Source organism: Carassius auratus, unplaced genomic scaffold, assembly GCF_003368295.1.
Source record: "Carassius auratus strain Wakin unplaced genomic scaffold, ASM336829v1 scaf_tig00017466, whole genome shotgun sequence".
NCBI classification, from domain to species: Eukaryota; Metazoa; Chordata; class Actinopteri; order Cypriniformes; family Cyprinidae; genus Carassius; species Carassius auratus.
In genome coordinates, this window is record NW_020524786.1 from 48,954 (window position 1) to 60,862 (window position 11,909).

At 37.7% G+C, this 11,909-nt stretch overlaps 1 protein-coding gene across 1 annotated transcript in view; it reads left to right on the plus strand.

Moving 5' to 3' along the window:
* The window catches only part of LOC113075680 (intersectin-1-like), a 25,377-nt gene extending 15,950 nt beyond the window's left edge, over window positions 1-9,427 (plus strand). Inside the window, exons 9-17 of the mRNA XM_026248354.1 lie at window positions 157-220; window positions 3,348-3,485; window positions 3,632-3,741; window positions 5,571-5,833; window positions 5,922-6,071; window positions 7,153-7,293; window positions 7,583-7,670; window positions 8,262-8,401; window positions 9,173-9,427. Coding sequence (XP_026104139.1) covers window positions 157-220; window positions 3,348-3,485; window positions 3,632-3,741; window positions 5,571-5,833; window positions 5,922-6,071; window positions 7,153-7,293; window positions 7,583-7,670; window positions 8,262-8,401; window positions 9,173-9,412 — 1,334 coding nt within the window. The 3' untranslated portion in view covers window positions 9,413-9,427. The remainder of the gene's footprint in view (window positions 1-156; window positions 221-3,347; window positions 3,486-3,631; window positions 3,742-5,570; window positions 5,834-5,921; window positions 6,072-7,152; window positions 7,294-7,582; window positions 7,671-8,261; window positions 8,402-9,172) is intronic.
* The last annotated feature ends 2,482 nt before the right edge of the window (window positions 9,428-11,909 follow it).

Genomic DNA, 11,909 nt, shown 5'->3' on the forward strand with positions numbered 1-11,909 from the left:
CTAGTTTTTAATTGAATGCATTTGCGGTGCTCAAAGCTCATGTGATAAGTGACAGTGGTTACTCAGTACAGCTTAGAGGAAGCAAAGGTTGCTGACTCGACGAAGTCAACTCTTTCTTTCACTTCTCTTTCTCTTTCTCTTTCTTTTCTGCTTCAGGTCCACAAGCCAGAACTATTCTAATGCAGTCCAGTCTACCGCAGGCCCAGCTGGCCACCATCTGGTGCGAATCCAACACATTATTTTTCACATTGAGTTCAGAGATTTGTATCAGTTTAAGGGTCATTATACGAAAACGTGCCATTTCCCACTTTTAATGTTTGATTTTCAAATTTCTGTTTTGAAAATCTTTAAGCCCCTTTTTGGATTAAGTAGATCCTTACCTCTCAGGAAAATGTGCCGTGCCATCTCAGGCTATCTTATTTTTTTCATTTTTTTCATTTAACTAATTTAAATGTGTGTTTTTGGTCAACCCTGTTACCAACATATTAATTACTTTTTGAAAAGGTTTTAAATACATGTATAGAACAAATCTGATATACTGTGGAAGATATACTCCCCCTTGTTACATTAAGAGTGTTTGTGAATTGAGAATATTGAAAGTTTTATTTTTTTAAGGGATGAATACGTTCATTTCCAAATTACACTCTCCCAGCATCTTCTGTTTTAAGAAAAATGTATGGAAACAAAAATTAAACACCTCAATTCAATTTTGAGTGGATTATTAGCCTCTCTTACTAAACATTTATTACATTTTTATTTACATTTTTTAAGTTATATTAGAATATTATACAAGTAACAGGGTTGACACATCAGTTACAGGGTTGACAACAGCTACCGTATTGATTATACTGCTTGTTTGAGTTACAATTATGGTTGTAATGGAGTCTTAATTGGACATTCATAAACCTTTAATTCAACATGACTAATCAGCATATTATGTAGACGGCTCTATTGAGATATTTTAGCATAAAAATTATGAAAAACCGAAACTTATCTGTTTGCATGAACTTTAACTTTAAAATGTTTTAACTGTTGCCCCGCCTTCTACTTCTCAAACCTCATACTTTCTATGATATTGTGCTGAGAAAACACAGATTTACCCATTCTGTGTTGGTAGTGGCGTGTACCACAGTTTGCTTTGCCAATTGAGAAACTTGATTGGTAAACGGTTTGCCAGAAAATACCCTGACCCAAATCTATCCGTTAGTGAAGCATTGGTTTCCACACTGGTTTCATTAAATAAATAAATAAAGGAAATTATTATTTTAAAAGATTCACGAATAAGAATCATCTGTTCACGAATTGGATCGTGAACTTGCATTACCGAGCCAAAGATGATACTGAACATTTCGAATGAATAAAGAAGTTCATCTGTAAACCACATAAAGCTATTGTTTGACTTCATAAACCTTTATTTTATGCATGCTTTGTATGGATCTGTTGACTGAATGCATAGTGTGATTTCTAGGAGAATGTTTGTGTCGTTATGTGCTTGTAACGGGAAAAAATCAGTCGCGGTATTGTTTGAAATCCCCAAACTTAAATATTAAATTAATAAATTACATCAAAATAAAAGTAATCACTGGTAATCTAAAATAGTTTTCAGATGTTACTGTAATCTGATTACCCCTTATTTAAAATGTAATTTTAACGAAATACAGTTTCTCATATTTTGTATTTTACATACGTAACGCTGTTACATGTATTTCGTTACAACCCAGCCCTGATTATTTATGATTGTGTAGCATACTGTAAATGTAAGTAGTTCACATGCCATCAAATAATCATACAAGTCACACAAGCTTGATTTATTTTTTGACAAGAAAACTTTTTCAAACTATTTGGATGGAGTGCATGTATGGAGAGTATCCCAAATGCAAACTGAAAAGCTTGTTAATTTATTGACTTCTCATAATAAAAAAAATAATGACTTTTGATTTATAAAGCACATTTATAAAACCCAATGCACTTGTGTGTATCAGTATAGATCAGTAACCTCAACATATTTTAGCCTATCTATCAGTAGAATAAATAAAAAAACATGATTTTTAGGGATAAAAACTGTAAAAACATGTATATTATGTATACTATTTGTAAGAAAAGTATGTCTGTTAAAATTCTCAGTCATCCAGGTCATAGTTATCCAAGAAGGGTTGGCTCAGGGGTGACAACCCCACAGAGGTTAAATGCCTGGCACTCCTCATCAGTCATTTAGAAATGAAGAAACCCCTTGGATGAGAGGCAATAGCTTCAAATATGGATGTACCTAGTCCAGTTGCCCTTGATTTAACCCTTCTTGTGTATACAACATGGGTAAGACACACAAAAGCGTACTTGGGTCAACCCTCTTACCCTGGAATGGTTACAGGGTTGACGGTAACAGGGTTGACGAAAAAGGTTATTGCCGGCCATTACTAGCCATGAGGTATAGGTAATGACACTACATTACGTGCCTTAATGAGAGGCTTAAATATTATCATATATGTAAATTTTTAAATATGTACAAAAAACTTTTTAACATATGCTTTTCTGGTAACAGGGCTGACACAATGAGCGTGTCCCTGTCTTTCAGACATTACATAACCTCAAAGAAAATTCATTAAAAAGAAGAGAACACTTACTTGTCTTCTACCATCAACTTCATGAAAGTCAGATAATGTCACTTCCTGGAACTGATGCAACTTTTGGAACAGTCCATTATCTTTAAAGAGGTGTTTTTATAAAAAGTAACAGGGTTGACGAGAACCTAGGGACCCGACTAAATTGTGTGTTTTTTTATTTTATTTGACACGTTAAGAATAAAATCCATTTATTACTAATGAACTGACACTTAAGGCTTTATACAAGTATATGTTTTTTTATGATAGTTTGACTTTTTTGACCTCGATAGCAAGTAGAAGTAGAAAAATCTTACTGAGGGACAGGCCATTTTCAACATTTCTTCAAGATGCTTTGTACAAAATGTGATTAAAATCCTTTAAAAACCAAAGAAACAGAAAATAATTTATTCTTATATTATGAGACATTATGGAAACTAAAATATAAAATATTCTATTTCTTTTATGTTTTATTAAGATTTACAGAGCTTTTTTTTCCTGAGGGACACAAAATGGCACGTTTTCGTATAATGACCCTTAAACATGAGGATTGGTATCTGGTTATTGTTCTAAGTACATCCGACTTGTGTTTTGATTTCTTTTAACATGCTGTTCTTGGGGTTTTGTGTTGCCTATGGTCCTGTTTACACTTGATGTTAACATCGGATCTTGGGTGATCTGATGTCATGTGGAAAGGCAAGATAAATAGCTGTTTTGACTCCATATAACATCCACTGTTTATCTGTATAGGAACCTGTCAGATATAGACCAGGACGGAAAGTTGACTGCAGAAGAGTTTATTCTGGCCATGCACTTAATTGACATGGCAATGTCCAGTCTGCCTCTTCCCCCATTCCTTCCCCCTGACTTCATACCTCCGACATTCAGGTGAGCGACCCCACTGATGGCCCCCATTTTGTCAATTATCAGCTTTCATGTCTTAGAATAGTCTGCCAAGTTAGTTAAAAGTTAGACTTAAGAGAACTTTTATTCTCACAATGGAAATAGGACTTAATTCTTTTGTGTTTGTTTAGGAGAGTGCGTTCTGGTAGTGGAGTGTCTGTGACCAGTATGCACTCGATCGATCCACGGTCTCAGGAGGAGCCTGAGGAGGAGGAAAAAGAGACAGAGAAAAAACTTCCAGGTGAGAACAAGAGTAGATGCTAATTAGTTTCATAAAGGAAACTCTGCTTACTCACTGATAAAATAATTGTGGTCTGTAGGTAGGGGTGGGAATCTATTATCTCACGATTTGATTATGAGATTCAGAGCCCCATGATTTGATGCGATTACAGTTAACGATGCATCACAATGTTGTCATACAACCTGTACATCTATTAGAGGTGGGAATCTTCAGGCACTTCATGATCCGATCCAATTCTGATTCTGGGACTCACAATCCATTCCAACATTATTTCCCCAATGAATTCTTCTGCTGTGCAAATACATATATACAACTTTACATCTTAAACAAAATCGCAGTTATATGCTTTTTGTGTATAGTTGTACTCTCTGTATGTCAGTACCGCCTTCACTGGTTTCACAATTCAGTTTAATTAGGATTATCATTATCAACTCAATATCACGATGCGTTACATTATCTGTTTTCATTATTACTGCACATGGATACATTTTCTTATAAATTTTATATCAAATTTATTTGGTTCAAAATTAACTGTTTATTATTTTTTTTTAAATAACTTATTTAAAATAAGTGTTCAAGTGTACAGACAATAGATGAGGATTTTTTCTTTTTTCCTCAGCTTATTGCCATTTGATTATTACTGATGAGATCATAGACGATGGCAGCTTTAACAGGCTGCATTCACTCACAGATCTGTTTCGATATCAGATGTTTCTTCCTGCTCTGAAAACATAACTGACTGTGTGTACATCAATTTAATATAAAAGTATTCGAAAATGCCAGTGCATTTAACCACAGCCGCAACAAACACAAACCGCACGTGAAAGTCTGTCAGTACGCAAGCTTCGTGCATCTAATAGTACTGCTTTCCAAACGGCAGAAATGAATGCCTATCCAAAGTAAAACACGGCGGGTGGAAGCACAGATTGTCAAGCAATGTGCATGTGTCTCACAGCACAAATTATGTGCAATGAAGCCCGCTGCATCTCTAGCGCATTTCTAGTGAAATGTTCAGAATCGATTCAGAATCATTGAAGAGAGAATCGCAATGCATAGGAGAATCGTTCTATAGGCCCCACTTTGCACCTGGCATTAATGCATTTTGTATCTGGACAGTCTTTGACTGGATTTAGCTCTTTAACTTACATTTACATCTTGCAGTGAAATTCATTGTGCGATCTGATACCACTTACCAATATAAAATGGAAACCACTACTTGCATATTAGGCAACATTAATTGTAAATGTTCTGCCATTTACTGATTTTTAAAAACATTCATGGCTAATTCAAAGTGCTTCCCCTCGTTTTGGCTTATAGAATACCAGGTTTCTGATTACTTTTACCTTCATATACATGCCCATTTAATAAATGTATTGTACATAATACAATATATTTTTGTATCAAATGGGTAAAAGATGTTTTAATGCTCCCCTCTCAAAATAAAGCATCCCGAGAGAGATATTAGTGAAGGTCTGGGGTGACAAAATGTTCTTTTATTTGACCAGATCACAAGAGGACATAAAAGTAGGGCATCATAGAAATTTTACAGCCCTGCCTTTCAAAATGACAGTTCATTTTTTTGTGTAGAGCAACCTTTGCATATTTTTTGCGTAGTTAACAAATTGCATTAACATTTTCATTGAATGTGGTGAGAACCTGTTCTGACAGTGATCTGAATACAAGCACTGTTTATGTGTTTTTACATGTGGCTTTGAATGTGGTCAAGTGTATCACCATAAACACATGCTAGGTGTAAAAGAGTGCCAAAGGTTACTACTTTGTTTTAAATGTAAAAATCTGTCTTAAAACTTTTCTGTATTTCCCCTCAGTAACATTCGAGGATAAGAAACGAGAGAACTTTGAGCGTGGAAACCTGGAGCTGGAGAAGCGTCGTCAGGCCCTGCTGGAGCAGCAGAGGAAAGAGCAGGAGCGACTGGCGGCGCTGGAGAAAGAGGAGCAAGAGAGGAAGGAGAGAGAACGACTGGAGCAGGAGAGACGCAGACAGCAGGAGCTGGACAAACAACTGGAGAGACAGAGAGAGCTGGAGCGACAGAGGGAGGAGGAGAGACGCAAGGAGATCGAGAGAAGAGAGGTGAGTTCAAACATTCTCAGACTCCAGTGCATGTTTAACACTATCAGCATCATCTGTAACCTCTTGAGTGTGTGTTGTGTGTGTGAAGGCTGCTAAACGGGAGCTGGAGCGTCAGCGGCAGTTAGAGTGGGAGAGAACACGCAGACAGGAGCTGCTCACCCAGAGAAACCGAGAGCAGGAGAACATCGTCCTGCTCAAAGCACGCAAGAAAACGCTCGAGTTTGAACTGGAGGCTCTGGTACATGCATTTCCATACACTTGAATGTTTTAAGTCAAGACAGTGAATAGGGTTAAAATGTTGACTGCATTTAAACCTGCAATTAAAACATTACAGGTTTTAACAGAGGGAATTTTGGAATCTCTTTTTATCACCAGTCCATAAATCAGAAAATACAACCATGTTTTTTAGGAATAAGATCAGGTGAACGGTACATGAACAAACCCCTTCAGAATATATATGGGTGTAGAGTTTGATGTGTGTCAGTGCTACTGAAGTAAAGATTTCTGGCTCAGTGTATTAAAAAATTGTCATTGTGACAAAACAGCCTTAAAATAAGTAGTGTTATTGAAATCTACATATGTTATTAGATAATAATAAAAAATAATACAAAAAATTAATAAATGATGAAAGTAGGGCTGCCCTCGACTAAGAATTTTTCTGGTTGACTAGTAGTCGTTCATTTTAAGCATTTGTCAACTAATCGCATGTTTATTAATAAACCATTTAAATCATTATAATGATCCTTTAATTACTTACAAAGGCCTAATAAACCACAGTGCACCGCAAGGCTATGATTAATGAATGTCAGGGAAAAACAGTAACATTAACATTTGAATAATTCACTGATAAACAAGTGCTTTCTCGTCATCTCCACAGTAGTGGATTTTAAGATCAAGTGAGCGCACGGGAGCCTCCATCTGTCCTGCAGTGAGCGCTACGGTTCAGTTTCACAAACAGGATTTCTCTAGGTTAACATTAGATTGATCAGCCATGTAACATTGCAGCTACTTACAGATTTCAGATGATAAGCTATGTTTGTGTTGAATGAATGATATGCGAGAATTTAGATATCCTGTCACAAACTATCTGTGTGACTTCGTCAGTGTGGACATTTTTTTTCATGCACTTACTTTCCTCTGCACGTATTTTCATTTTTGGGTACCCCTTTTATAAGGCCGTTAAAAAAGACTAATTTTGAAGCAGCATCAAAACGGAATTGTAATCTGTTGGAGTGGTCCCATATGCATATTAAACCAAAGTTAATCTGATTCTGAGTTTAATAGTTTGACATCTGTTGTTCTTTTTGGCTCTTCTCTAGAACGATAAGAGGTCACAGTTGGAGGGTAAACTGCAGGACATTCGTTTCCGTCTATCGGCTCAGAGGCACGAGATCGAGAGCACCAATAAGACGCGAGAGCTCCGCATTGCTGAGATCACCAGCCTACAACAGCAGTTGCAGGTGTGCACTTCTACCCTTGTCTCCATCCTCATTTCTCTCTTCTTTCTTCTCACTCGCCTCTTACAGAGGCATCATCAGCATCGGTATGATTTGAATTAATCTCTACTCTCCAGTTTGGGGTGTTTTTGAGTTTGTGGAGGAGAAGAGGGAGTTTAAACCCCTCACGGTAGACTATGCATATCTTGGTCATCTACAGTTATGGACTATAAAAGATCAGTTTTATGTTGCTCTCTGTTGAAAGTAAGCAGAATATTTCATGTGTTTGCTCTCACTCTTTTGTCTCCATCAGGAGTCTCAGCAGTGGTTGAGTCGATTGATTCCTGACAAACAGTGTCTGAATGACCAGCTGAAGCAGGTTCAGCAGAACAGTCTGCACAGTAAGAACATTTTCCTCAACACTGCTTTAAAGATCTGGTTAGATATTATCACGCTAGACATTTTGGTGCAAACCAGAGTCCATTTGATGTTGGAATTTGGCTGGAATGAAAGTGTATTCCAGACTCTGAACTTTGATGTTCACCAGCAAATTCAGCCTAACGTAAGTATATTTTGCATCTTTTCTGCTTCTCTCACACAGTTTAGTATGTCTTTCTCTGAGTAAATTGCTTTTGGATATGTTTGCATTGTCTAAAACAACAAACCCTAGTGCTCTTGTGTGTTTGTGAAGTATTCATGATCCAAATTGACAATGGTGTAAATTAAACAGTTTAGTTTATTATACAGTTAGCTTATGTTGTTACTTAATTAAAGGTAAATCTCCAACATTAACGTGAAAACAACACCTTAGGTCGCAGAGGAAATAAAATAGTCAAGAACTTAAATTATCGAATTGGTGACCTAAGCATTGATGATAAAAGCCTCTTTTTGTTTTTATTGGAGTAGAGAAGCGAAAAATGAAGTGTTCTGCAGATTAGTTCATCTCTCAAGGAATGCTCTTTAATAGTGGGCTGATTATTTCTGCTTTGTAGGAGACTCTCTGTCCAGTCTTCAGAGGGCCATTGAAATGAAGGAATCCACCAAACAGCAGCTGAGAGAACAGCTGGAAGCTGTGGAGAAGGAGACACGTTCCAAGCTATTGGAGATAGACTCCTTCAACACACAACTGAAGGTACTGAAGCCCTGAAAGACTTAAACACACTTACACAAACAGACAGATAATTTGGTTTAGGTAGTATTATATGTTTTAGTTATACTTAGCATTTTTGTACTTTATGTTTTGCATTGTGAGAGTGCAGGGTGCAAAATTAACATTTGTGCAAAATGGAAGTAAAATTTGCCTTTAGTGGATAAATAAAATTGAATAACTCACCAGTTTGTTAGAACTACGACAATACATCATAGAAATGAATTTTCTGGAATTGTGATGCAAGTGATTGAAAATAACCTTCTATTTAAATAAAAAATACAAATTTTAAATATCATCTAAATACTTAAAGCAAACAGTTTATCATATAAAGCTGTTTCGTGGCCACATTGACAGTTGGGGCAAAATGTTCATTTTGGACCCTGTGTTTTTGTGCGAATGAAAGAGGAAGTAAGAGAGAGTGCATTTTGAGACCTCATTGAGCTTTCACCCAGTGTATTTAATAAAACCAACAGAATACTCCTAATTTTGTTTTAATGTACCTTCAGAATAAGATAAATCGAGTGTGAGATAAAGTAGAAGCATTTTAACAGCATCACACAATCTCTTGTTCCTCTCTCACTGTTTCTGCCTGCTGCTCACTCTGTCACCCTGCCCTTCATCCTCCTCATCCTCCGTTCATCCTGGCCGACTCCCTCTCAACCCTTCCCTCCACCATGTTTATACGGTTTGGCTGGCCCTCTTTGTTCTGGCTTGACCATGCTTCACCCCTCTTTACCCTTCGTGGTGGTACAGTCCTTGGGCCTGTTCTATCAGACCCACGCTGCTAGGATGGAGAACCTGCAATCGGAGCTACTTATTGAAGAGCAGAGGGGGCGACAGGTAGACAACCTGATAATGCTGTTAACCCCCAGAGAACTACCACCAAACTATTACCCTCTACTCACAGCACTGCGCTCTCTGTTTCCCTGTATAAGGGGACTCAAAGTAGCACACTTCCAGTTGTGTCTTGTCTTGTTTACGTCCCTTTACTAAGGCATCAACAGGGCTCTACTTTAAAGAGTTTTTATCTGCTCAGATTATTTACTTGCTGTTGTTACATTTTTATTAAAAATGACTTAAAATGCTGCAAAACACCTAATAATAATAATTTATAAATAAAATAATAAGTTGATTTGAAAAGTTTGTTTTAAACTGATTCAAAATACGGCATAGATGTATTTAGAAATACATGCGTTGTTTATTGCTGGGACACTGATCCATTGGAAAACCATTTCCTTCTTTTTTTTGTGATTCTGCAATATAATCACAGTTCTACTTACAGTTATAGACACATTGGTATGATAAAGATATTTAAAAAAAAAAAAGAAAAAGTTAAATGCATTAAATCACGAAGTATACTTACTTGCGGTACTTATGCACTGACTGACACATACTTAAAAGCATGCATGCAGAAATCCGTCACATGCTTGAATGGTCAAATACACACAAAGTGGTGTCAAAATGCCCGTCTTGCAAAGTATTCATGGCAGTTAAGTGAACATAAATAGTTGGTAGAAAATCGGATGTGTATCATCACATGGGTATGTGCATTAGGTCTTAAAGTTACAGCAGCCTAATATACCTGCTGCTGTCTGTGACATTATTGTTAATGAACAACAAAAGAAAAATGACACGCTGCCCTTGGTGGAATTTAGAAGCTTTAATAAGGGTTATTATATTCAAAATGATATATAATTATATTGAGTATAATCAAAATTCTGGAAATTATTTTGTCAACTGGAAATCCTTGAAACTGGAAAACAAGATGTGTACTAGTTGTCATGATGACAGGAGAATTTTAGTGTCTCGTACTGACCCCGTGACTTGGGTCCATCTTTATTGTTGAGCCCTGATGAATAATATTCCTGAAGCAACAATGTTGGAGATTTAATTTTCTTTCAAGCCTGTAGCTTGCACTAATTAACAGCGCAAAGGCTTCACTGCCTTCCTTGTTCGGATGTCATGTCAGGTCCATTTGTTTCTCGCTCTAAACGTAAGAGGCTCTGCATTGTGTAGAGCTGAGTACACATCAGAACTGAGTGCAAACACGATGATATCGATGATGGTGTGTGACCTTTGACCCGTCACCATATGGGTGGTTCTGTGTCTCTTGCAGTCAGGGAGCTCTGTGGACGAGGTGCTGTTGGACTGTCTTGCAGCACTGCTGGCCTGTTTGAAGCATATACACTTCTACTTCCAGGTCATCCCACCCTCTCCCCCCTGATCTTTAATTTCACCCTACACCACGTCCCCTGCTTGTGTGTCTATCTGCACCTCCTCCAGCTCCCTTTTGGCACTTTTCCACTGCATGGTACGGCACGGTACAATTCAGTACGGTTCAGTTTTGGGGTTTTTCCACTGGGTACAGTACCTGGTACTTTTTTCAGTACCACCTCGATTGAGGTCCCAAGTGAACTTTACTGTTAATAAAGCGTGACGTAAACTCTGCTGATCACTGATTGGCTGAAGAGAATTGTCACTCCCTGCGTTACTGAACTTGCAACACGAGGCACAACAGAACCACTAGATTTACATCGGCACAGCTAGTAAAGGATGGAACGCGACTGTTTTGAACGAGCGCACCTTTTTTTTTTTACAACCAAAAAATGGTTGTTTCATTATCTGTTGAGGAAGTACAGACATTTCTCTCGTTGATAGCAGAGGAGCGGATCCAGCGAGAGCTTGATGGGGCCACGAGGAATGAAAAGTTTTTCAGGATTCCTGGTAGTAGAGGGCAGCTTCAACTATAACAGCATATAATAATCCTGTCCACTCTAAAGCGGTCCTAAACTGCAGTGTAAACGCAAACAGAGCCGTGCCGTGCCATGCTGCACTGAGCCATGCCAAGCAGAGTCGTACCACGCAATGGAAAAGCACCATTTGAGAAGCCCATCAAAGGCATCACTGTAGCTATTCTAAACCTTCACGTATCAATAGAAAGCTAAGCCTTTTTGTGCACTGATCTGAGGCAGATCATCATATTTATGCGCAAGGTTGATCGTGCTGCTTTTTTTCCCCCCCAGACATGCGTCAATTAAAGGTTCACCCAAAAAACTAACCATAATTGTCTTATGGATAGTGTTGTCAAAAGCACTTACTTTGGTACCAGTCAGTACTGAAATTTTAAAAAGTCAATTTCCTACTAAATTTGAATGCTCTTGACTGAGCGTTCACACAGAAGCACACAAAGTGTTTGAAAGCCACGTCTGTCAGTGAATTCGTCTTTGTGCAGGCTCAAACACTCCCGTGTGTTTTTGTTTGAGTGCTGGTGATGACTGAAGCGATGATCATTGTAGACAATCACAGTCATATATGTTGATCGTGTGAACACAGTGGGACAATCAGCGGTGTTTAAGAATTGGCTCAACAGCTCTCAAATGCTAGCTGGAGATGGACATTATAAAAATTTCAGTAACCAAAGTCGGTACTTTTGACAACATTACTTAGGGGTCACGAGTAATTACTGACAGAATGTTTTATTTTTGGGTTA